This window comes from Silene latifolia, chromosome 6 (assembly GCF_048544455.1).
Source record: "Silene latifolia isolate original U9 population chromosome 6, ASM4854445v1, whole genome shotgun sequence".
Taxonomy (NCBI): Eukaryota; Viridiplantae; Streptophyta; class Magnoliopsida; order Caryophyllales; family Caryophyllaceae; genus Silene; species Silene latifolia.
In genome coordinates, this window is record NC_133531.1 from 2957423 (window position 1) to 2979328 (window position 21906).

General features: G+C 39.7%; 1 protein-coding gene across 1 annotated transcript; it reads right to left on the reverse strand.

Moving 5' to 3' along the window:
* Nucleotides 1-513: 513 nt before the first annotated feature.
* On the reverse strand, nucleotides 514-2339 carry LOC141585974 (cyclin-U2-1). The gene is made up of 2 exons (XM_074407064.1): nucleotides 1696-2339; nucleotides 514-1234 (listed from the first exon to the last, which is right to left on the reverse strand). Exons 1-2 carry the CDS (start codon nucleotides 2100-2102, stop codon nucleotides 964-966), a joined length of 678 nt encoding a protein of 225 aa, XP_074263165.1. The 5' UTR covers nucleotides 2103-2339; the 3' UTR covers nucleotides 514-963.
* Nucleotides 2340-21906: the final 19567 nt, after the last annotated feature.

Here is a 21906-nt window from a genome sequence, read left to right on the forward strand (position 1 = left end):
TCGTTAATAAGTCGACATTTGACATTAATGTCGATAATAGTTGATGGGCAAATCAAATCAACTATACATCGATAACCACTATAACTAACGTTGCCTTGCCATTCAAAAGTATACTCGGACGCAACTGTCGTCTCGTACCTTATTTGAGATCATTACGACTTTTAAGAGTGGGTGGTGCTGAGCTCGTCACTACTTAAATTTCATATTCCTTATTAGTAGGTTGTGAGCCCTCTATTCATTACATTTTCCTATGTTTATTGAAAATTGACTCATCTGAATGGTGTGATATGCCTTAATAGCGCGTAAAAATCAATTATTTAAACCAATGAGCCCCATTAAATTAGGTACTAGTATGAACCTTAAAGGCATGTCTCTATCACTCAAATTTTTATGTTCACTTCGGCTTGAGTTTGCTAGGCAACATCACACAAGTCACAACTCATACTAGTTTGAAACTTGTGAAAAATAAAGAAAATAAATTTTAATGTACGGGTACACAAACTATTTTTATCACTTACATTATAAGTACGGAATGTTAATAAGCAGGGAATTTATATATTCTCAAGAGAACGTGATATTACAACCGAGTAACATCTGACAACGCCAACTCATTCCAAACTTCGTTTCAGGATTTCTCATTTTCGAACAAAAATTCATGTGAAATTCTTGCACGAAGTATAATAAATACAGAAAATATTACTCCGTATCTTACAAGCTAAACAATCTTGTAAAAAAAAAAACTTACACAATTATACAATTACCACTATACATACATTGCTCAAAATTTGCAATAGTTGTTCATCTAACACAACTAATTGTACATGCCATAGTATTATCACAAAGAACCAGAGGTCTCGGGTTTCAGCCTTGAGAATGCAGCATTGTTAAAAACTCATGACAGAGAGCTTTATCACTCAAGTGACCCTACCTTACTCGAATCCAAACTAAATCGGATGGTCTGTATCACAAAGTAATGCGGGAAATTTGATCATATCTTCCACTAATATCAATACTTTGCCTTAATTTAATTTCTTCTGCACAACGCAATGCTTTTTCAATTTGGTAACCTCCTCCAATGCTCACTTCTCTTTCTAAATGTGAGCAATAACTCTCAAAAACACTCACATTTACATGTAATTTGAATCCCATTAAGAACAAAAAGTCCACCTCCAATTTGTTCATTTCTTGTGTTGTTAATCCACCAACTCTTGCAAAATATGAATTTCTATAATTCCTGTTTAACATAATCAACAATAACCCATGTCAAATTTTGTCAAGAAAATTATGATTTTAAGGGAATTAACATAATGTGAATAAAAATTCAAATTTTTAATTAATGTTGACGGGTTTCAAACAACAGGTACCAAGGACCTTGCTAATAATGCTTATTAATCAGAAGATGTCTTAACCTAACGGTTATGGCAGATGTACCCGTCACAAGCTTGTGACGGATTTTAATGCCCTTATGCCTTATTTGGCAAAAAAAATGTTAATTGGAAATAATAAACCTTTTTTGGTTTTTGTTTGAGGGAGCCAACAAGGGCAGTTTTAATATATGCTGACGAATTTTGAGCCTAAATCATGAGTACCATTACTCAATGATATTACGAGCTAAGTCGACCTCGAGTATTTGAGATATGAATAAATTTATAAGGAAAAAAAAAAGGAAAAAAGCAGAGGAATGAGAATACTTACATGTCTTCAACATATTTAGAGGCCACCATGATAGTTGTAATTAAAAGTCTATGTACATTGCTTGGACTAATCTTGAATCCAGGATAATTTTGACATAATCTATCAATGTAGACATATGCAACTACATAGACCGACGGTCCGGCCTTAGTGTACCGAAAAATCCGTTCCAAAAATGATTGAATTGTCATATCCGGAGCTTCATATGCATCAAAAACTCGAGTTTTAGCATCTTTTGACACTAATGCCCATTTACAATTCCGAGTTATCCTCTCATTACGTGCCATATGACGTTCTATTAATGCAGCTAGAACTGATATCACTAAGGGCGTGTTTGGTTCATCCTGGTAGGTATAAAGATCGTATCTTAGTTTCCTTGGGGAAATAAGTACATTGGAGTTTGAACTCATTTTTAACAAAAGAAATTGATCAAATAAGGAGGAATTTAGAAATTGACTTTTGTTTGAGAAAAATGGAAAAATGTTAGACGATTTATTATAATTCTTGGGAAAATGAAAGTAGGGGAAAGAATTTATACAAGTACTTGTGGAGCACTTACTTAGCTGGAGAAAGTACTTAAAAATGTAGGGAAAATTTGAATAGGACCAACAATTATGGGGAAGGTGGGTGGAAAGATAGGTAGAGAATCATATAATAAGATACAATGTTACCCTTTGGTAAAGGCATAGTATAGACAAACTAGTTTAAGTCACATTTTATTTATAATATCGTACCAACAATTTGTATGAAGATCTTTATTATAATCTTTGGAGGGGCCAAGAAATCGTATAATATATGATACGGTCACAATTTGCGACGGGCAAATGTGACCACTTTTTGATAAAATGTAACCACTCAAGTACTGTTCATAAAATGTCACTTATAAAAAAATGGTCACATTTTCTCAAAAACTGGTCACATTTGGCCGTCGCAAATGTGAACAGTGTTTGTGACGGAATAGTACCCGTCACAAGGGAGAATTTGCGATATGATTTAGACCCGTAACTCTCGAATCCGTCTTTGTTGTATGAAAAGAGAGAAATAGCCAACTCGATAATCATGATTTATGATCGAAAGAAGATTCGAACATAGGACCTATATATTTGTTACATGTTATCATTCCTTTTTTGATAGCGAAAGGATGTTAGACAAAGGAATTGGTTTGTTGAGTTAATTGAGTACTTAAATTAGCTAATATTGGTACAACTAACTAAACTAAGTAAGAGTTTCAAGTCAAATTGTTGAAAATATTTACGAGTGTGATTTTGAATTTTTTCTTATTTGATATTTGTTTGACACTTTTTTTGTTTATCTTTACTGTAGTTTTAAAATAGGTTTTTCTAAATATATTTCTAATTTGAAACCATGTATGAACATCCTAGTACCTCACCCCCACTTCAACCAGCTACGCCACTCTGCGACACCTGCCATCTCCTATCATATAACACCATCGCTACCACAAGCCCTCACATTTCCTCACTCTCGCCGGCAACCTACCCTCTATATCATCCCCATCTCGTTGAACACCTCCTGCCCTTTAGAAATCCTAACCACTATCTCCACACATAAAAGTCCTTCCCTTACCTAAGTCATATCTTTTCTCACCCTCCATCCCACTAACCACCGCGCCTTCACTTAAGAAAATCACCAAGCCACCTCCAAAATTTCCTAGAAGAGTTTTGTCACACGATATAATACTCTTACTGGACTTGTCGGATGTATACCAAGCACACTTGATAAGACTCAATACTGCTAACGCCAAAAATCAGCTTAAATTCGAGAAAACAATCTCAGGCCGATCCCCAACCAACTCGAGTTTTGTAATTCTGTGATTGAAATTTCATTTGTCTCATTCCACATTAAAATTATCTATATAGATCTGTCATTTCTTGAAATCTCTCTTCAGATTCAAAATCATGGTGTAATGTGTATCCCCCACTGTTTCGATCATGGAATAGATGAAATAGGTAAAAAAATGAATTTTTATTCAAAAATGAAATCTTATCGGAACTGTCCATATCCGGTTCATCCTTCGGAACCATATCACATCCCGGATCTGGTGAAATAGGATGAATTGAGACGCTATTTTTTAAATACGTAATTATCTTGAATATATTAATCATTTCTTTATTTTCCGATCGCCTGGAAGGTGCAAAAGAAACAACAAGTAAGATGTTTCTTCAACAATTTCTGATCTCTAGTGGGCTTCTCAGTAGGATTTGAACCCAGATGAAGTTCTGAACATCTGCCAGAGAAAAAAGAACGAATGGATCTTGTAGGATTCTCAGGAAGTTCTTCGATTTCTTCCGTTTGAAGAAAGGAAGCATGCACAGTTTTAAGTCAATTCAAAAAAATTAAAAAATGAAAATGACCGATGATTCTAATTAACAACCGAACTAAAACTCATATTTAAAATCCTTAATCGGTCTAAATTTATATAAGTTCGAATCCAAGCCAACTTGTTTAACCCGTATCATTCCCCAACATATTCGTAAACATAAAGCAATTGGATTGGTGAGGTGAAAAAAACCCGCCGACACTATTTGGTAAAACACCGAAATATCGTTGGCTAATAAAGAGCAAGGGTCGAATGTGTCCAAAAGAAGTTGACTCCATTAAATAAGGATTCTGCCTTGAGATTTCTGTCCCACAAAACTCTATACTATAAAGTTTTTGTTATGAAATTGAGGCTGATTTTCTGATTGATAAATTTTTATTTAAGTTTAAAACAGGTTAAATAATACTATGATTTATATGAATAAAATAAGATAAAAGACACAAAGAAAAGATATTTGTCTTAAATTTTCAAGTAGGATGATATTTGATCCTTTTTAACGATAAGAAAGATATCTTCGTCTTAAAACAGGCTAACGATTTTAGATTTAAGACTCTTTTCTTTTCGGCTTAATTTCATCCTTCATTCAACTTAGTTTATTTAAGTTCTATTCATCTCACTAACTTCTAGTCAATTCTGTTTTATTTAATTCACTTCAGTTTTATTCAATCCAAAAAATCGGGACTAACTAGCAAATGAATGAAGGTGACTAGTAAGTAGTGAGTAGTGAGTAGTGAGAGTGAAGTGGGAGACTGAGAGTGAGAAGTTACACGTGCATTTGGGTGCTACACGTGCAATTTATTAGGGTTCAAACCGCAAAGATCCAGAGTTAAACTTAAGAGTTAATTAAAAATTTAAAAGCTACCTTCTTAGGAGTTTCAAATTATAATTTACAAATATGTGATGTTTCTATGAAGATTCCTTCACTTTAATTGTTGTTAGAGGTGATTTGTTGGGTTGCTTAAGAGTGAGTTTTAATTAATGTAAACCTTTTTTGTATTTACGGATTATACTGTTGACTGTATTTACAATCGATTAATTTTTATATGTACGACTACGGAGTAATTTTTGACCCTTTTTACAAAGGTTCTTTTAGCTTGCATAGATTTTAAATACTCCCTTTGTTTTGGTTATTTGTTTACCTAAAAGCAATTCCAATGGCAAACTACGAGGTCTTATAGCTTGCTTTGCCACATCGTTTTTTTAAGCTACAACGTCTTCAAATAGTAAACTACAATAAATCTAGATTAAAAAGACCCACATAACAAATAAATATCATAATACTCCGTATAATTTATTTTATTATTTCTTAATTACTAATTTATTCCAAACATGTAGCTTGATAAAGCTACACCTTATTACAAGCAGGGACGTATTTCGATACTCCAATGGTGAGTATACCGCTTGAATAATTACAATAATTGTAAGCAGGTCTCTAAATGCAACCATTAGAGTTGCTCTTACATTTTGGGGTATCTCAATCAATTGTTTATCTTTTTATTTTGGGAATGTTTTTTTATGAAAATTTGATCCTCCACCCTTAATTTGGTTCACTTGTCATCAAATAATTGGTCATCTCCCCGTTCCAATCATTTATTTATCTCTTTTATTATTTATAAGAGTCATTTTAATTAAAAATAAATAAATAATTAGGATACGGAAGGGAATATAATAGTAACGAGATCGAGGGAGTTTAATCCCAAGAGCAAAGTACACTCCCAAAGGACATGCATGGTTACATAATACATTGCTAGTTTGCTACTAATAAATTATTTATTTTACTATTAGTAGTAGCCATCGATTTAATAAGAGTATATCAACGTAATCATTTATAAAACATGTTTAATTATACATTTATACAATTAAATTATTTAAATATTTAAATATATATTCAAACAAAGACACATGCATGAGATTTTGTTAGATTAAGCAGCCAGCAGAATATCTTGTTCAATTAAAAGCAAACTATTGTGTAATCATGCTAATTATTCATATTACGCTTGTGAAGCGGATTTTTTCTCCTCTATTTGAATTTAAATTGGCTCAGATCCGTTTACATGATTTAATAACAAGTATAGTCATGTCCTTAGGCCCAAGGTAAGTGTAACAGCCGACTGTCGGTGGTCAGTAAATTATAAAAACATCCCTATAATGTTCACAATTATGAAGACCCCAACAAATTAAGTCAGATTGCAATTGAATGCACAGGTCCTTTGCTTGTCTATTTTAGGTCCTTTTCAAACCGTTGGCACATATACCTTCTCCAAAACTAGATAATAATCCGTATTTTTGTTAACATTTTGATTATGACTCATGTTAAAAGCAATAGTAATAAGTGGGCAGATACATATCGTGATAATAGGTCACAAGTTCGAATCCCCCTTTTCGTATAGTACTGGTCTTGCGTCTCATTGGGTACCAAAGTAATTAAGTAAATAGGTTAAGCCGTTAAATTAAATAACTGAAATCCTTAATTTTATATGTACGGAGTAATAATTGAATCCCCCTTCCCGTATAGTACCGATGTAGATACTCTTAAACAATTTCGTAAGTTCAAGTTCATAGTTATAAACGTCGTTTCATATTATTCAAACAGTTCCAAACCCTACATCCGACCTGTCTAACCCGTACTCGTACTATTCGACTTCACTGACATGTGAAATTAAATGAAGTAACACCATGTCAAATTAGGGTAATTGGTACGTATAGGCCCTCCGTACAGTAAGGCAACCGTACTACTACACTAAAAAACACTTCTTCCAAAATTATTTAAAAAAAATAAAAAAGAAATTCATGAACCCTACCATATTTATTACTCCCAACTACTAAAAATGGTTGAGTCCAGATTTAAGTCGGGGAGGATTATTAGGGCGATAAAACACTTTCTTGTGAGTTTTATTATTTTAACAAATGTTATTGCATTCTTAGAACTCGAACTTGATTCCTCTGGTTAAGTTATACGAATAACAATCTCTTACGAGTTGATCTAAATGCTCAGGATTAACATGATATAACATTATATAAGTATTAAAGTATACTTATTGGCATTATAATTTGTTCGCCTATGCTCAAAGTTTAACCACCCGATAAAGGAATTTAGATCTATATTAAGATATGTTAGTTGAGAAGTACTAAACCTAGTGTCCCTCCCAATTTATCATTCCTCCTTTATTCATCATTCTTCATTTATTATGGTTGTTACTTTTTTAATTTTTAAATATGAGGATGTCACTTAAAAGTGTAATGCTAAAGTATCTGTCCTGAAAATTATACAATTCAAAATATCTAATATTATACTTCGTAGTTGATTACTTGATTTAGACCATGTTCTTTTCAACTTAAACTAATTAAATTGAACTGAATCAAATTAAATTAACTGGGTTGAATTGAACTAATTAAAACTAAACTGAATTGAGCTGAAATTAAACCTAAAAAAATAGATCTTAGTACTTTAATTGCTACGTTGTTATTATATGTTATTTACAGCTCTACAATACGTGAGAACTAAAGTTTTAACGATTAAACTCTTTTAGAACTATTGTTTACTATTTAGCGTATAATGCATTTAAGCACACGTAAAGGTGGAACGTAACGGTTAAAATTTGGGTGAAATGCTTAAGTTTTTCGGGTTTAAATCTCACTAAGAGCAATCTTGTGGAGATTATTTATGGCCCGAGCTATACCTTCTACTTTGAGTCTGTCACCGTTTCAGAAGGGTGTTTAACCTGGTATACATGGTTTGCGGGCTATTGCATATTCACAAATTAAGATCCATAAATTATTATATGGTGGTTTTACACCGTATAACATTATTGGTTACACTAGTTTAGGGGTTGTATACTAGGATACGATTATTCATTAGTCAAAACTGAAATCATCGGAATTGAATTTATAGAACCTAAACTGAACTAATCGTCAAAGTAAAAGATATATAAAATCTCTAAGTAATCATAGTGGTAGACTGGTAGTACCGATATATCTCATAACAAAGTTAAATAGGCAAAAATTGAAAATACAACAGTGAAATTTATTTATTTATTATTTTTTTTTATAAGGAAAGGAAATTAGGTTGATCCTCTAGAATATGACCAACATATCTCATCCTTTCGGATGAGGGAGGTGAGTGAGAGCCATTGGCTATCAACCCACCTCGAAAGAATAGGACACGAATGTCCCATATTGGCCATAAAGTCCGCTACTTTATTAGCCTCACGGAAACAATGAGTAAACTTAACTTCTTTGAACCGGGAGAATTCGATTCTAATATCAACAATAATAGATGAAATTTCCCAAAGAATCTTCCATGACCCATGCATGGAGTTAATAACACAAAGATTATCCCCTTCAATAACTATAGACGTGTATCCCAAAGATTTAGCCGCGATTATGCTTTCTCTAAGAGCAAAAGTCTCAGCTAAAAGAACACTAACATTGCCGCACGATTTAGCTCCTAGTAGCAAAATGTTACCATGATGGTTTCTAGTACTGTAACCTAACGCTGCATTATTATTATCTCGTTTAGATCCATCAAAGTTAATCTTGATAAAACCTTCAGTCGGTTTTTCCCAGACAATGTTATCAATGCTTTTTGATGGGGCATATTCTGCACCGCTGACCAAGTCAACATATTAAGCAAAGTCAAGGGTATCCACAGCAAAGTCAACGACTTAGACAGTCTAGCCGGTGAAGCCCATCTACTGTCACGGGTCTCGGCCGGACAACCACTCTGTAGGGACACATATCTCGCGTACTCATATCCAAGACCCTCGGCGAGCCCGCCACAGTCCATCGGCCGAGGGTATAACGATCTTTTCACCGATAGCCACTTGGCCACTACGTGACAAAAGGTGAATGCCTATAAATACTCCTCAATCTTCATTGAGAAAAGGATCCACAAATTGACCTAATAACCACTATTCATCTGGTAATATCTTCCTTACAATACACTCCTAGCCAAGTTACAACAACTTCTCTCTAAGTTTACTGACTTAAGCGTCGGAGTGAGTACGCTCGGCCAAAGCCGAGCCTCGCCTTGTTCATCGTTTCAGAGACCGCAAGGAGGATTCAAGCAAGGACATCATTCTACTAGCTACGAGTGGTAACTAACACCTGCTCTGGAATTAAACCCGGAACAATTGGCGCCGTCTGTGGGGAGGAAAACTAGAAGCTAGTCACATTCATTCCCAAACAACAAAAACAAAAACACAAAAAAAAACCCACCCAAAAGAGCTAAGATGTCGAAACAACAAGTAGTCGTGACCGACGAAACCGAGCTACACCAAGATGATACATTTCACCATTCTGGAGTAGTGCAACCCTCCACCGGCGGAGTAGTCCAACCGGAATTCGGAATGCCGATAATACCGGACACACCGCCGTCCGCCAACCAGGTCACCATCATGGGACAGGTGGTTGACGTAGCGAAACTGAAGACACTCCTGGACCTGGTGGGAGTACACCAGCTCACATAGGCACGCCGACACGAGCGGCGGAAGCCGTCCAGAGGCCAGGGCCCGTAACGTGACTCCAAGAAACTTGAACGGAGCACCTGGGGAAGCGGACCCTACCAAGACGCGGGAGGAGCCCAAAGTGGTCGTGGTAAACGTAAGTCCTTCTCGCACTCGGGAGAGGACATCGCCGCCGCAACACCGACGAGGCACACCCCGGAGAACTAGCGGGCCCGACTCGGGGAGAGTCGGAGAAGAAGCCCGAGCCGGAGAAGAAGTCCTTCTCGCTACGAGGAGAGAAGCCGGACCAGGAATGCGAGGAGTCGGTCGCCGCGTGTCATCCGACACGTGGTCAAACAAACCCCTCGGTGATTATGTCCTGGACACCGCCGTGCCAACCAAGCTGAAGTTGCCGGCGTTCACATACAAAGGAGACAGCGATCCAACCGACCACGCCGAGGCTTTCGAGTCTTACATGTCGGTATGGGAGCAGCCCGATGAGGTCTGGTGCCGAGTCTTCCCAACGACTCGCATGGGATGGCTCAAAACCGGTACAAGGGGCTTCCGACGGTTCGGTATCTTGTTTCGCCGACCTAAAGGACGCCTTCTTAGCCCAAGACTCTTGCAACAAAAGGACGGTCGTGGAGACGTCGGACCTCCCGACTATCAAGCGGGGAGGAGGGCGAGTCTCTACGAGGCTATATGAAGAGGTTCGACGGCAAGGTCCAGCAAATTCGGGAAATCAACCCCGAACTCGCGGCTTTCGCACTGATGAAGGGCCTCCCAAAGGGAAACTTAAAAGACGAGCTCATCAAGCACGGGGGTCTGGGCCTAGACGCCGCGAGGAAGATGGCCGACCAGGCCATCAAGGTGGAATATTACCACAAGACTTGGGTAGGCCCCAGCGAGGCTGAGCCCTCAGAGAGGAAAAGCCGCCGGGATGATAGCCCGGATGAGAGGCGCCGTGACAATAACAGGTCACGATCCGATGATAAACGCCGTGACAATAACAGGTCACGGTCTGATAGAGCTGCCAAGAAACAGAGCTCGACGGGCGCCGGCGACAATTCGGGAATGTTTTACCAAAGGCATTACCATGACAAAACCCCTCTGGTCGCATCGGCCGCCAAGGTCTTCGCCCTAAGCAGAAGCGAGAGCCGAAGTGGGAACGCCTCCCAAGCCAAAAGGAGACGGTGACTCGAACCGCATCTTTGCGAGTACCACGGCCTGCGCCGCCACCTCATCGACAATCGCCGCATTCAAGAATGCCATCGAAGAGCTAATCCGAAGGGAGCTCGACAAGTATGTGGCCAAAGGCCGAAGACCGACGCCGGCCGGCTCAGATAAGAAATCCGTTTTTCAACGGATAGGAGTTATCAATGTAGTCATCGGAGGTAACGAGAACGGTGGGTCGGCTCATGGGCACAAACGACACCTGAACGAGCTGTATCAGGCCATCAACTTTGTGCCCAACGCGGCGACCACCGCCTCCAGCATTCCCGATATGACTATTGGAGGGAAGGACTACGAGGGAGTCATCGCCCCTCACAGCGACCCACTCGTAGTCAACTTGGACATATCCAACCACCTAGTGAAGAGATGCCTGATAGACACAGGCGCCTACACAAACATCATGTTCAGGGAGTGCTTCCACAACCTCGGCCTGAGAATCAAGGACTTGAGCCCCTGCACCCATCCACTATACAGCTTCTCCGGGGCTGGCCTGGTACCCCTGGGTTCAATCAGACTACCGGTGATGTTCGGCGAAGGGAATGCGGCCAAGAATGTCCTAGCCGAGTTCGTCGTCATTAACGGCTCGTCCGCCTATAACGCCCTGATAGGCCGAGTTACTCTGAGCGATGCCGACGCAGTGATGTCCATCCGGGCCCTGACACTAATGTATGTCTCGGACCGGGGGGAAGCGCATAAGCTCGTCTCCAAAGACGAGAAGGACGAGGTGGTCAACATCCAGCTATCTGCCAGAGGATGCAACATGCAATCCCTCAAAGTGGCGAAGCAGTCGGAGAAGGGGAAAAGCTCATCCTCACAACCGAAGGGCGACTTTATGGATGCAACCGATGGCTGACGGGGGAACAGCGCCTCTAATGAGGCATTAGGAAACTGATAGACCTTGTATAACGCCGGAGGTGTCCAAGACAGCTGTGGGCACCCCGACGCATGTTAAATATCGAATGTAAAATCAACCTAGTCTCCCATGAAGATGTCCATTTTCCCCATAAATCACTGGCAGAAAGAAGCCGACGCCGTCTCATACTGTCGATTCGACAAGAGCGGCAGTCGTGAAAGAGGCCGACGCCGTCTCATACTGTCGATTCGACAAGAGCGGCAGTCGTGAAAGAGGCCGACGCCGTCTCATACTGTCGATTCGACAAGAGCGGCAGTCGTGAAAGAGGCCGACGCCGTCTCATACTGTCGATTCGACAAGAGCGGTAGTCGTTAAAGAAGCCGACGCCGTCTCATACTGTCGATTCGACAAGAGCGGCAGTCGTGAAAGAAGCCGACGCCGTCTCATACTGTCGATTCGACAAGAGCGGCAGTCGTTAATGAAGCCGACGCCGTCTCATACTGTCGATTCGACAAGAGCGGCAGTCGTTATGAAGAAATGTAGTCTTTGTGGCGTCACCCCAAATAGTAGACGCCTCGGCAGATCACTTAAAGTGGTAGACGCCGCGTAACACGCTATCCGACGCCACCACTTTGTCATAGACAAGAGCGGTGGTCCCCATGAAGAAATGTAGTCTTTGTGGCGGTCACCCCAAATAGTAGACGCTGGCAGTCACTTAAAGTGGTAGACGCCGCGTAACACGCTATCCGACGCCGACTCTTCATCGTCGTACCGACAAGAGCGGCGATCTCCATCGAAAGTTGACACGCGACGATCGCGGCCAGCGATTGATTAACAAATCAAAATGCCTTAAAAGCGTTAAAAACAGTTGAGATACACACTCTAAACTGCCTCGGCCAAACCAAGGCTCAAACAAAAAGAGACGCTCAATTAATAACGTAAGAGGACAACTCAGACAAAAACGAGAAAAGACCTCGGCCAAGCCAGAGGCAAAGTGGAAACACTAAATACCGTTGAGACGCTCAAAAAGAAATAAGGTAAAGACCTCGGCCATGCCGAAGGCAAAAGAAACGAACTCTTATTAATAATAACAGTTTACAGGCGAAAAGAATGGAGATAACAGCCGTCCCCGTTGGGATAAACCAAAACACAACCTACCAAAGGATACAAAATACAAGGAGAAAAGCAAAAGCTACAATTATCATTTGAAGCACCAAAGGATGGCGGGGAGGAAGGGCTTAATGATCGGCCCCCGAACAGCTGAAGCAGATCTGCTGTAAACTTGTTCTCATCAAGCAGCACATGATGGTGTGTGAGGAGCTGAAGCAGATCTGCTGTAAACTTGTTCTCATCAAGCAACCTATGCCTGGTGCTGCTTACCGTCAGTAGCGATAGCCGCATCTTCTTCAATAGGCAACCCAGCAGCTTTCCTAGCAGCCTCAGCTTTGGCCTCGGCGTCATCAGCCGCCCTCATTTTCTCAGCTTCCTCCTTGGCCACCTTAGCCCTCTCAGCAAGAGCTGCTTTCTCCGCGGCCGCCTCCTTCTCAATCTTTGCCTTCACCGCCTCCTTGGCCTTCTCCACCATGGCGTTCTCCTTAGCCTCGAGCTTGTCATCAAGCAGCTTGTCATATCTACCCCACGGAAAGGAACCGTCAAGAGGGAAAAGCTCCTCGATCACTTCCCTAGCAGCTCCTTCGGCCAAGTCCCGGAATTCAGCGCACAGATTGGGGAGCATGACAGTTTGGAGCATCTCAATGTCCGCCTCCTTCTGCTTGATGATGGCCTCTTTGCCCCGAACCACCTCCGCCTGGGCCTTAAACAGGCCCTCGGATTCATTCCTCTGCTGGAGATAGAGGTCGGCACGCCCTTGAACATGGTTACACTTCTCCAGCAGCTTCGCGGCCTCGGGCCGCGCAGCCCTCGCCTTGGCTCTCTCAAAGAAGGACCTCTTTTCGGCGTCCTCCCCGAGTTTTCTCTCGCCCAAGAGCGCCTTCTCAAAGATCTCCCCTAAGCTTCCGCTCATTGAGGAGACCCAGCTTTGCCGACGCAGCGACCACCGCTTAGCGGCATTACGCTCATGAACGGCTCGAGCCACGGCCTTCTCCTCGCTCCACGAGACGAGCGGCGGTAACCACGTTCCACCTTGCAAGCTCCCTAATTAGCTTCGTGCCTTCCTCTATAAGCGGGAGACGAAGCCTTCCGGGATGAAGGGACGGTGGTAACAATTTGACCCCAACCCGCGGGCCGGGAGGAGGAAGCCTTCGGGATGAAGGGTTGACGGTGACGCCTTGATCACCAACCGCGCAGAGGTCCCCTCCACTCGCCGCCAACGAGAATGAAGCCGGCCGCGGCTGGCCTACACAAATTTAATAAAGACGTCGGTATCAACGTATATCGACATGTCGAAGCTTTGTCATCGGGAGCACCCAAAGACTCGGCTAAATTTAAGCCACGGAATGAATAAATACCGTGCTTCGCCTTCTTGGCCGGAGGAGGCACTTCCTTGCCAACGGTAGAGGTCGCCTCCTTCCTCTTTCGGATAAGGGGAGATTCCTCCGCATCGGAGTCCCCTCGAAGGAATATCAACAACCTCCACCTTTTTAGAAGGGGGTGGGAGTTGGAACCGGCGTCGACGCCTCGCCGCCGAAGACACATTTTTCGCGTCCGACGAACAACGCCGCTAATAACCTTCGCCTGAGCCTCCTCCACGCTCAAGCCCCTCACCCGCCTGCTCCATAAGATCACCCGGCGACCTCCTACGGTCGTGGGTTTGAGCCTTGGGATGCAAGTTGGCAATGATCCCATCTTTGTGCAACCCCATTCTCTCGGAGAAGATCCTCGACAAGCCCTTTCCAAAGTGGTCTCTGCGAAAAGAAACAAAGCAAGAGTTAGGTAGAGAAAATAAACCGGAATTCGAAGAGCAAGAGCATTAAGAGCGGCGACGGGCCTCACACCGACCCCACTCACCCTGTGCTAGGGCCGGTATGAGGCCGACATGGCAGAGCGGCTCATCCTGAAGGATGATCTGCGTCGGAGGAATCCATCTTTTCGGCACCCCACTCTTGTCCACCTCAAAGAGCCTCATTGCCAGCCTCTCATCGTCCTGGAGATAGACACTGCTAGCATCCATTTTGAGCTTCTTCCGGGAAACCCATCTATCGTGCTCCGCCTGAGTCTCACACCGCAAGTTAACTCGGTCCGAAAAAGCGAGGCGGCGGATAGTCATCCAAGACCTTAACATACACCCACCGGCCTTGCGATCCTTGGAAGAAGAAAGTTTGTTGACGAAACATAACCCGGCTCCATCTCCACACCGTACCATCCGACGCGCGTAAAATGGTTTGAGATGGTGAAGCCGGCGGAATAAATTTACCGTTGGGGCCTCTCCCTTGAAGAGACAGAGCCAGACAAAGCCGATTATGGTCCTCATAGCCAACGGGTGCAGTTGTGCAACGGCAACGTTCATGGCTCTAATAATGGCCATAACGTACCCATTCAGCGGAAACCGGAGCCCGTACTCCAAATGCCGCATATACACGCCAGTGTGGCCCGGTGGAGGGCAACAGACGGCCTGACCCTCCTCAGGGATAACAATTTTATATCCCCTACCGAAGAAAAAATGGCCCTCGAAAAATTCCTCGCCTGAACAACTGGCGAGCTTATGAGCCCAAGCACGGTCAAGACTGACCTTACAGGCATCGCCGTGATCCAGGACGTACTGCCTCCCTTCATTACGACGAGGCCTTTCCACTTCATCACCGAAGTCATCACCAAAATCGCCATAAGAATCAGAGTCCTCCCATTCCTCAAGAATTTGAGGATCAACTTCAGGAGAAGGAGACCTAGGGCCCCCCGACGCGGGTTTACTAGGTCCAGCATCAGCAGAAGACATGCTCACAACAAATTACTAACGAAATAAAAGAAAATGTTTGTTTACCTCAAAGAAAAACACTCGCCGGATCGAAGACCGAAGATTGGAAGAATAGAAAGCCCTTGAAAGTTTAAAGAGAGGAAGATTTTGGGAGAATTTTTGAAAATTTGAGGAAATGAAAGTAATGGCCAAAATCACGGAATAATTGCCCTATTTATAGGAAAAAGCCCATGAAGAAGGACCAATCAGGACACAGCCCATGAAGCGTCAACCAATCAGCAAGCAGACACGTGTCAGACATGCAACCACGGAATGTCAATCGTTGCAACAGTTGAATGTCAATCAATGCTACAGTTACCAAGCGTATTCAACACGCCCATTCACATCCCTTCGCCTGTTCATCTCCCTCAACAAATTCCTAGGCACCTGCTCTCCGCCGGCCGCATGATCGACCAGGCCATGAAGCACCGGCCGGGGGCAATCAAAAATAACCGGCACTCTCAGCCCTGGTCTCGGCCAGCGTCACATCATTTCCCACATCGGATACCCTTTACGCATCCATGTGGAGGGGGGATATATGGTACAACCTAACAAGAACCACGCCGATGCTTCAGAAGAAGCCGATACCAAAAATTTTGCAAAAATACTTGCGCAGAATATACGCTCAACATACATCGGAGCCCATACCACGGCATAGACTACGCTGGGGGCAAATTGATGGGGCATATTCTGCACCGCTGACCAAGTCAACATATTAAGCAAAGTCAAGGGTATCCACAAAGAAAGTCAACGACTTAGACAGTCAGCTTGGTGAAGCCCATCGGCTGTCACATGGATCTCGGCCGGACAACTAGCGGTAGGGACACATATCTGCGTACTCATATCCAAGACCCTCGGCGAGCCTGCCACAGGTCCATCGGCCGAGGGTATAACAGTCTTTTCACCTGATAGCCACTTGGCCACTACGTGACAAAAGGTGAATGCCTATAAATACTCCTCAATCTTCATTGAGAAAAGGATCCACAAATTGACCTAATAACCACTATTCATCTGGTAATATCTTCCTTACAATACACTCCTAGCCAAGTTACAACAACTTCTCTCTAAGTTTACTGACTTAAGCGTCGGAGTGAGTACGCTCGGCCAAAGCCGAGCCCTCAGTTTGTTCATCGTTTCAGGAGACCGCAAGGAGGATTCAAGCAAGGACATCATTCTACTAGCTACGAGTGGTAACTAACACCTGCTCTGGAATTAAACCCGGAACAATTGGCGCCGTCTGTGGGGAGGAAAACTAGATGCAGTGCAAAGCCACAAGCACATGAGATCGTTGAAGTCTTTCCTTCGTAGGAAAACCATCTACACAAGTTTTTCAAAGAAAGAACTTAATCTTAGGCAGTAGATCACACTTCCAAATCCAGGCAAAATGACTTATTCTATCATCAACCGTGAAATTTATGATGCTTGTCAATGCTACTACGAATCTACTATGCTAGGTTAAGTTTCTTGCTTCATGAAATCGTCTTATTATATAAAAAGACAATATATTTATTAGCATTAAAATACTGATAATTATTGCCACGAGAGGCCCAGAGTTTAAGTCTAGAATCGAGATCAATGTCAGAGTTGGGTTGGGTTTATCAAGAGAAATAGAGAGGATGGGGTCTCATGCCAAGAAAGCCCAAATAGTGACGGTCCGCACGATTTTCTGTGTGGGATTCTTAGGGGTCGTTTGGTTACCCACTAAAAAACACAGGAAGTACAATTCATGTGAATTGCAAAATGGGTAACTTGTTTGGTTACCCCAATTCACATGAATTGGAACTTCCCATGAATTCTAATTCCTCCATAATGGAGGAAGTTGCTTACCTAGGTCCCCCTAGGTAAGTGGGAATGCCTACATGAATTGCAATTCCTATATGCAACCAAACAACATTTTCTAATTCACATGAATTCTAACTTCATGTGATCTTTCACTTCCTATGCAATGGAAATTCCTACATGCAACCAAACGACTCCTTAAAGGTAAATTTGATCTTGATGGGATTTGAACCAGATCATGAGTACCACATTTCATAATTTTAAGTCTTTATCAGTTAAACTAGCTAACATCTGCACGAATGATTTTCTGAGACAGTCTTATGGTAATACCAATCAACGAACGACTTTTACCAATACTAGTGTTTTTAAAGTTTTATTTTTGATTTCCTTAGTAGATTGACTTCTATTCTAGAAAATGGATTTGTCTTATGATAAGACGGTCTTATGGAAAAGTTTGGGAAAGTATTCATGTCGATTATATAGGGCCGGACCGCCGGACTATACCTAAAAGAAGTGGGTATAATTACGCAAGGGTACACTGTATGAGATAACCACCGTTATACTATGTAGCCCAAATAATAACGACTGAAGTAAGCCCAAAGCAGTTTTGGGTTAGGAACAAGGGCGAAAGCCCACAAAGCAATATGGCCCATATTTAATACTCTTATCTATACTCAACAACTCATCAACTCCAAAATACATGTATCCATTTATGATATACTCTAGAGGACTTGTTTGGTTGACATAAGGGAACTAAAGTTCCCGAGAACTTCAAGTTCACATGAATTTCCAATTCATGTGAATTTCCAAAAAGTGTTTGGTTTGCATATGAGAAGTTAATTCATGTGGGAAGTTAATTCATAAATTTTTGGATTGGCTTATTTCAGTTTTCTTGATCTTTACTAAGATTAGTCTTAGCAATAAGGGCCTGTACCTGACCGATGTTGAATGTGAATCGGAATACCAGTTCTGAAAGCTCAACATTGAATTTCTGAAAACACAACTTCGAATTGCTAACAACTCTCCTGTCAGACTGTCTCATAACATTAAATGAGTCTAATAGGAAATTGTAGCCCAATAAAGTTGGTTAAGTAAAGCCCAACATGTAATAATAGGAATTAGGGCATAGTGCTGCTTTAATAGAGTCCACGTGAGCAATTTGAATTCTCTTCATTTTAAATCGCAGAAGCTTTGCCGTGTAGACCACACTAATTTACCGACGCAATTTCGGTTTATTCAACGGGATATGGATGGAGTTACTTGGCCTCTTTTTGTTCCTTTATTTCCCTTCTAGTTTTGGTTCGTCTTTTGTTTAGTTTGTAGTTTGGAAGTTTTTTTTCCGCTTCTCTTTACCAAAAAAAAAAAATACACCTATATTTTAACATTTTTTCTTTCTCAATTAAGTAAAACATTATTTTTATAAAACAATTGTAATCATTAGATCTTTACATTAATGTGAACCGTTTATTAAAAATGAACCTTCATTTTTTTAAGTAAATGGAGAGAATCTGAACACCACGTTAATTATTTCAATATTCCTTCTAGCTACACTTTTTTATTTTAAAAAAACAGATCATTTTTAACCATTTTGACTTCTAGTCATCATTTTTTTTTTTCGAGCGATTTCAAGATTCAGATTAGATAACATATTTCCCGTAAAATTGCATGATAAGAAATAATTAAGAACCCTAATGAACTAGAACATATGCTTCCAAATATATTGGTAGCACGAATTATATCAGATTAGAACCATAATTAATCAAAATCCAGTTTTCATACGACACGTACCACGTATGTAATCTAAGCTGCTTATTAATTCATTAGACCGTGCATGTCTCTTCATTGGTCAAAAAACGACAAAGAAAAACCAATAGGGGCTAATGATTGTAACATTTTAGTTAATTCTTGAGGTATTTATAACCATGCATTCCCCTTAATATAGCCATTGATTGGGCTCTTCCGTTTTATGTCGTTAAGTGGTTGTATTTATAAAATAGACACGAAAGGGACTTAAAAAAAGCTCATTATATGCGCCTTTTGCAGAATGTCAGATTGATATTAGCGGTTAGATTGTTGGCAGATTATAAATGATAGATTGGATTAACAGGTTTGACTAGTATATTTCAATTAGCTGATTTAGTAGAAGTGTTTGGTAATTAGCAGATTTTGATTTATACAATTTATTGGGTTGAATTTAAATATTTAATATATCTTTCATATTTGATATTAAGTTAGTAATTTAAGATTAAATTATACACAGCCCAATGCAATAACTTTTTTTCATATTTAATTCCTTAAATACAACCCATTTGGTTGTATATATATCAAAACACTAAGTTTAATTGTTGGACATGACCTGACTCCATTCGACCCGATAATAATGTATTTATATGAACTTGAAATAAGCTAAATTGGTTACGTTGAGTTGAACCTAATAGTAAAATTAACTAAGATCTACTTTACATATTTGCGGAACCTATTATTAAAAAGGCATGTCAATCTAAGATATTCTAGTAAAGTTGGTTGGTGTGAGTGGTAAGGGCTCTCATCTTTTAAACATGTGGTTAAGGGATCGATTTTCTGACTCTTGCGAATGAAAAAGCCAAAATTAGAAGGTGTCTATTCATTAAATTGTCTTCATTACTCAGAAGAAAATTGCCCAATTATCAATAGAAGGATACTCCTAATCAACACTAATTTAAGAAATCCTAAGATTCATTTTCAAGTGTGATTATTTGAACTTCTATTCTATTGTTTGTAGTATCCGTTTATCAACTAATGACTCGAGGAAGCCGAATAATTGCATGATTCATCATTCCTTTTCACATTATGTTGAACTTTACACGATCTCAAAGATGATAGTCTGGCCTTATTTTGCGTTTACATAATTCTTTTCTTTGTTAAAGGCTATTTTTTTAAAAACTTATTAAATAAAAATTTTAAATTTTTATATTACATTTTTTATACTATCATGTTTACATTAAAAATAATAAAATTATGACATCAAAAAGTCAAACATAAATTGTATTGTATAATATACTGTGAACTAAAAAATTGTCGTGCTAGCCCTAAAATAGGACAATTTATATGTTCTTGACAAAAGACCTAGAACATACTTTTTAAAAAGAATGATAAATAAAAATTTTAAATTTTTATATTACATTTTTTATACTATCATGTTTACATTAAAAATTATAAAATTATGACATCAAAAAAGTCAAACATAAATTGTATTGTATAATATCTTATGTTCTCGGCAAAAGACCTAGAACATACTTTTTAAAAAGAATGAAATAAATCCGATAAACAACTTACTAACTTATTAAGAAAGAATTATAATACATAACATAAAATAGGACAATTTATAAATCACAATCAATCAATCAATATCTATCTATCTATCTATATTAATAAAGGAAGCTTTTTTCGAGCGTTTATAGAGAGTCCAACTTTTATAAATCACTTAATAGAATAAAATAACATTAAAGATATATACTACCGTGTTTGTAAACTATTATAATACCAAAAAAAACAATCTTAATCTCATAGCATTTGTATTCCAATTGGAAACGATAGGTGATCATTCATTAGTTATTAACAGCCACTATATAAGTTGTGCATAGGTTGTTGACCAAACTTGCAAGTTACGGGTATACAATAATAAGAAAAGCTATGACGCATTAAGTGATATTTGCATGTACAGATGCGATGCATTCGTGAATCTGCCAATCCTTAATCAAGGATTATATAGTAAACATATTTGTTGTTATAATAATAACAATTATTATTATTGTAGTTGTAATTATAATATATACGTACGAAGTACTGTTTAATTGTTTATCATATGTGATTGTAGGCAATTCTAACAATGTTATAATTCCGATGCAAGAGCCTTGATGTATAAAATATCGGCTAGCTATACCAGTTTTCGTTTCTTTATTTGGAGCTCGTGATTTATTTTGCTTTCCAATCTGTTGGAAAAGTTATAACCATGAAAATAGATTCATCATGTTCGTTTAGTCTAATGTAAATTTTATTTATTTATTTCAAATCGTTTCCCTAATCTGATGAAGCTTAATAAGATTTGTTTAGTAGCGTCAGTGTAGATTTCTCTTACGCTCTTAAATCTCAAAATTGATAATTAGTATACATCCTGCTCGAGATAACAGTCTAAAGGAAGTCTCCAGTGTTAGCTATAATAATAGTAATATAAAGACCTAAATTTACTTCATTCATACATAGTACATATAGATAGGTTACGGGATTCTTCCTATTTACCACTTAAACAAGTACAACTTGAAACAAATTAATATTATATGAGTAGATAATTTGATAAAAAAAAATAGATTTATGAGATAAAATTTAAGTTTATTATGATATTGGTGTTCTAGGAAACATAGAATTTTACAAGCATAAAGATTAGTTGATAAAGGTACCCCGACTTTGAGTTAAAAGTTAGTTATCATTAGAATTCCATCAGAATTCACACTCAAGATTAAATAATAAAATAGAGTAATTTTAATGATATTTATTCCGTGATTTTATAGTTTAAGTAGGTACACAAGCAATATACCATCCACGTACTCAACAATATGCATTTCCATAAATCATGAGATAAAAGATCACTCCCACAATAATTCAATGTAGACGATAGAAT

Excerpts from the sequence above, each read along its gene's own strand:
- LOC141585974 (XM_074407064.1), bottom strand. The coding sequence starts at position 2,102 with ATGAGTTCAAACTCCAATGTACTTATTTCCCCAAGGAAACTAAGATAC. Across the intron at positions 1,235-1,695 it reads TCTAAATATGTTGAAGACAT|GAATTATAGAAATTCATATT; the intron begins GTAAGTATTCTC and ends TATGTTAAACAG.